Raw genomic sequence first — 5,754 nt, 5'->3', positions numbered from 1 at the left:
CCTCCCTGTCACAAAAAGAAAGAATAAAAGAAAAGGAGAGAGAAGCAAGAAAACAGATCCTCTCTCTCTCTTTTTTTCAAAGATAGAAAATGTGCCCTTTCCTCCACCTTAAAAAATATTAACTTTACTTTCAGCCCATACTCTAATCCTAAATCTGTCACCCTGCGTACGTGCAGTGTTTAATTAATAGTTTCGGTGGATCGCCTGCAAAGAATGTCCCTTAATTGTAGCAATAGATTATTACAAAAAAAAAAAAAAAAAAAACAAATGTAGGAATTGATCCATGAGAAGGAAAAGGTAACACATACATTAACACATGTGTGTGTGTGTGTATGAATCAGCGCTGACAGCTTGAAGTTGAACTACTTATGCCAGTACTATGAAGAAATGATTAGTAACTCATTGAAATCAATATAAAATCATATTTTAGATCTCTTCCGACTCCTCAAAATTTTAAGTTAAGATATTTTTAGTATATATTTTAACAAAATATTTTTATAGCAACAGGCCGAACCATTCAGCTCAAAAGCTGAGTGATTTTACATAACTCATAAATGTAATTTGTAAGTAAAATTTATTTGTATATATATATATATATACACAAATATTTGGATCCTCACTATGTACTTTGTATTCAAATTTAACAAAAATAGTAGGATTCGAATTCCTAAATCTTCTACCAAAAAACACTATATATAGTGTTACTTCAATCCAAAAACTTACAGCCAATCAGTAACTTTGGTTATTCCTCACAATCTACACTTACATGCATGCACGAACAAGAACACAACAAATTATACAGAATACAGATGAATTACCACGGGCCAAAAGTACTTATTGCAAGGTCAAGGGTGGCTATGAGACGTGGAGATGCAAAGCTGACAATATCATAATCAACTTCGTTTGCTAGCATGTTCTTTCGGTTGATTTTTCTTCACAAATATATATATATATATATAGTGGGGTATAGAAGCTTCTGTAGCCAAGTCACGTCCCCCATGTGCAACCGAAGACCAAAAACACATGCAGTCCTTTGGCCATTGAACAAGAACAACTACATTAATGGAGTGCACAGTCATAAATCTCTCTCCCTGCAAATGCATGTGTTTGTATGTGGCTTTGGATGCACATAAGGACTCGAGAGAAGTGCACGTTTTAAGCACATTCCTCAGCTACATACCTCATCTTTCATGATAAAAAGTGGCACAAATCCTATATATCCCTAGCTCTATATATACACATTTGACACACCTATACTCTATATCCCACGCAAATGCATTTCTTATCTTTATCCATCTTCGGTAAATTCACTGGCTCTTTTAAGCTCGATCTCTCTTGATGCCAAAGAAAGTGGAGCTTGAAGGAAGAAGCAGAGCTCCAAAAGGGCACTTTGTGGTTTATGTGGGAAATGAAATGAAAAGGTTTGTTGTTCCCACTTCTTACTTGAAGAGTCCTATCTTCCAGCAATTGCTAGATAAAGCTGCAGAGGAATTCGGATTTGATAACCAAAATGGAATAGTTTTGCCTTGTGATGAATCCACTTTCAACAGGCTTACAGCATTCTTGGCCAAGCATCACTCATAGATTAATTATGAGCTTTCCATTTTTGTGTTTGAGTTACATGTTTGTGTTTGCAAATGTAATTAAGAGACAACTAGTCTACGAGAATAACACCTATTTGTATTGTTAAGGTAAAATGCTTAATCATGAGAATAATATTCATAATGACTTGAGATCCATGATTAGTAGATATAAGAATTCGTGAGACTTCATTCGTGCTTTAACGTGTCATTAAAATTGAGTTTGAAGATATTAATTCGTGAGACGAACCGACTTGATTGTGCTTTTCTTCAAGTCGACAATATTAATCTACAGTATGATATGACTTGTGAGTCTTTATTTGGTTCAATTAGAGAAAATATTCGGGCTTTCAATTTCCTATCTTAGTTTGCACTTTGCCGACAGATGCAATACAGACAAACTTCTCAGGGGTATGACCAAACATTGAAGATTACAAAGAATTATGGTGTGGATGAAGAATCCTGTCTTGCCTATATATATATATATATATATATATATATATATATATATATATATATATTAATTTGTTTTTTTATGCATGTACAAGTTGGGTACTCCTTCCCTCTTCAAGGGGTCATGAGGGAAGGGGTCATGAGAGAAGCCTTTTGCTATTATAGGTTAGGTCCATACATGCTGCATCCCAAAAAATAAATCATTTTTTCTGCTTTTAACAAATTCCTTAGGTTTATTGGATTCAAGCATATTATGAATTTCTTCATGACATGTTATAATTGGATTGATGATGCTTATAGAGGTAATGCCATTCACTATTTTTTTCACCTTTGCTAACAAACTTAACAAATCCATTAAAAAAGACCTTGCAGGGCAAGCCTGACCACATCACCAAATGGAGGGGTGGATGATAATAAGGTATAACGGGATGGTTAGCCTAAAAGATATGTAACACGATCAAAGAGTTGATGTCTTATCCCAAGTGCAAGAGTATCAAAGTAATAAATAACCGGGTAAGATCGGGATCAAACCACAAAGATGTCAACTACATAAATTATAAATAATATATATATTTTAACAAAGAGTTAAACATATTTTAACAAAGAGTTAAAAAGATCTTTAAGATGTGAGATTAATGTAATGATTAAACAATGATAAAAATATATATCAAGATTAGATGATCCACTAATGGTATTTAAAATAAGCATAGTATAAACTCTTTTTATTACTTAACTGGAAACCACACATAAAGGAGATTCCAATCAGATGATTTATCTTTAATAATTCATTGTAAATTTTTAACATGATTATATTAATTATCTTGTTTTAGTTACATCATACTTTTAAATATTGTCAGGAATTCATGCTGCTAACTTATGTTAACAACAAATTAAGTTCCTGTCATAACAACGACGTCGGTCGAAGACTATGAAGGATCAAGCATTTATTATACTAAGTGTTATACAACACAAATCTAGATTAATCATTTAACAAGTAAGATATTAAGAATTAGTAAGATAAAAAGATAAGACATATTAATAACAAACTTTATTGGATATAAACATTGAAGTCTATATTGAGTTTATAATATATATATTCTAACACCGTTAGTGAAACCTTTTCCCCTTGACATAATGAAGAAGATAAACATAAATAAATAATATAAGAACATAAGTATAGTAAAGGAAATGAAAAGCATAAACAAGAAATTAAAAAAAATATAACATAAAATAAAACTTAAACATTACAAAATACAAAGAAAGAAATAAAAAGCATGATCTTGATCTGAACAACCAATTCAAGACATCGCATTTACCAATTAGTCAAGTAAATCCAATAATATTTCACCAAAGAAGGTTCGAAGTAAAAAAGCTACATATCCTGATGTAGCGATGTACCAAATCATTATCTCTCTAAGAATCTTTTAGTCTTTGTTTAGTGGTAAAATAATGTTTATTCATGTGAGGAATTGTTATAAATTTGTTACACATTTGATGCCTAATTAAAGTGAGGTCTACTCACATTTTTTGTTAAGACTTTATTGAAAATTATTTTCCGACAAAAATATTTTAACATGGAATATTAACTTTTTAAAACCAAATCATAGATGAATAAGAAATTGATCTCAAATAATTCTTGTTTGACATGTTTTATAAACCCAAAACCCTCACTCCCACTTTGAAAAATTACAAGATTTTCTTCTAGCTTATATCATGAGAAGTCAAAGAGTTAAAATCAAGCTTGTAAGGCACCTAAGCTTTAAAAAAAAAGAGATCCTAGACTAAGTAGGTCTTGAGCTTAAATTTGATGCGGGTGTGCTCAGTTCGATAAGGTAAGGGCTCGAGCTTAGACCTAAGTTTGGTTTATTGTAAAATAATTTTGAGGCCCATCAAGATTATTATTTTTTAGTCGGGCCATGAATACATTGTTTAAACAATTATCTTCCTCTGTTTGAACAAAAAAAATTTTTATTTAATAGAAAAACATATATTTTAAAGGCAAAAAACTGTCAGATTATTTTTTGTGACAGGTAATTAAAACTAATAAATGGCGAGAATAATTTTGGTACCAGAATTAACACTGCAATAGTTTTGGTTTCAAATTTCAAGATAAAAAGGGGGTGAAAGAGAAGGTGTTGTATATAACTTACAATAGCTCTTTTGCCTCTTTTTTTCCTCTATTTTTCCAGCTATTATATCTTTGTTTTTGCTCTCTTTTTCTTTTGTTCTAGAGCTTAAGTTCTAGTATTTTGTAAATAGATATTGAGTCAATTTTTTTCCAAGTTCGTGAACTTTAATTAGCTGGAATAATTAAATATTCATTCTACTAAAGAAATATTAAAAACGAAGATCTCGATCAATATGGAGATTAACCCTTCACTCCACCCAGCTTAGCAGCCCGCACCAACGTTTACTGGTTAATTTGCTTTTACTTGCTCCTTGGTAGTTATTGCCACCAACTCAAAGATTAATGCAATCAAGTGGCCGGCCAGAGTCTCACCATGCAAGCAACCAGATTCCCCAGTCCTCACGCAAATATTTCCCTTTCCTTCCATTGAAGGCAAGATGATGTTGAAAACCAAATCAGAAACCGATTATTATACAGAAAGTCGACCCCCGATAATTCATTGCGTCTCACATCATTGATTGTTCATAGTTATTGACATGTCTACGTACAGAAGATTTCGTACTTTTTTTTTTGTCATAGATAGGATGCTCTAAATTATAATTAGAGGGAATTTGTATTAGTAGGAAGTAGATGGTAGATCCGAAAAGTAATATTACCATAATTGAAGTACTAACACTACTTTTGCTATAAGGTATTTTTAAATTGGACGTGTACGAAGTTTACTTCTAATAGACAAAAAGTCTATTAGTAAAAGAGTTTATATATTAACGATTTTGGAAAAGTGTTTTTTAATAAAAGATAGTAATTTAACAAAAACAATTTTATGGTATAGTGATACCCAAAACTAATTGATGATGTTCCAAAACTCAATATGCTAAGAAATAGGGTTTTTTGGTGGTTGAATTATGGGTTAATCAAATATTCATTCAAATAACTCTATTCTTCAATAGTAAAGGAAAACATTCCTTGTTGAATGACTCTTGATACCCATAAAAATTCCTCTTTTGAGGGATTTGAGTACCCTTAAATGATAAAATCAGTAGTTTTATAAAAGAAAAGAGTAATATATATGCTAAAGAACATTAAATTCTAAAAATAAAGTTGTTTGTTCTTGTTTTGGATATATGTTTGTTTTTTTAATGTAAATTGTGAACTTTTTACCTAGGTAGTTCAAGAGTTTTTATAGCCCATGAACTTTGTTTTTTGCTTGGGTGAAGGAGCTAGAGAGTTATTTTTCTCTGATAGCATTAAGAAGAAATAAATATCCCTTATACATGCAGTAATGAGGGAACAAAAGTGAATGGGTTCAGGACACTCATAAAGCTTATGAACATTAGGCCATGTTATTGGATTTGAAATCGAAGCTAGAGCCTATTGGGTGCTGGACACATGTCTGGCATATGCCCAGCACCCGGGTTAAGGGTGATACCCAAGCCCACAAGGTTCTTGGCACTCGTTGAGCATATGGGTTCGGGCGCGTTGCCCAAGCCGAAGGATGCTCAATCTAGGCCTAATAATTTGGGTTTATGACTATGATCTGGGTTAAAACACATTCTCAAAACCCATTATAAGTTTGTGTCATAAATGAAATTT

At 31.9% G+C, this 5,754-nt stretch overlaps 1 protein-coding gene across 1 annotated transcript; it reads left to right on the top strand.

Moving 5' to 3' along the window:
* Positions 1-1,158: 1,158 nt before the first annotated feature.
* LOC118035546 (auxin-induced protein X15-like) lies at positions 1,159-1,947 on the top strand. The gene has a single exon (XM_035041144.2). The coding sequence runs from the start codon at positions 1,339-1,341 to the stop codon at positions 1,582-1,584; it is 246 nt and encodes an 81-aa protein (XP_034897035.1). The 5' UTR covers positions 1,159-1,338; the 3' UTR covers positions 1,585-1,947.
* The last annotated feature ends 3,807 nt before the right edge of the window (positions 1,948-5,754 follow it).

The sequence above is a fragment of the Populus alba genome, chromosome 13 (assembly GCF_005239225.2).
Source record: "Populus alba chromosome 13, ASM523922v2, whole genome shotgun sequence".
NCBI lineage: Eukaryota > Viridiplantae > Streptophyta > Magnoliopsida > Malpighiales > Salicaceae > Populus > Populus alba.
Note: the sequence above shows the minus strand (reverse complement) of the source record. Positions and strands in the feature narration are given on the sequence as shown.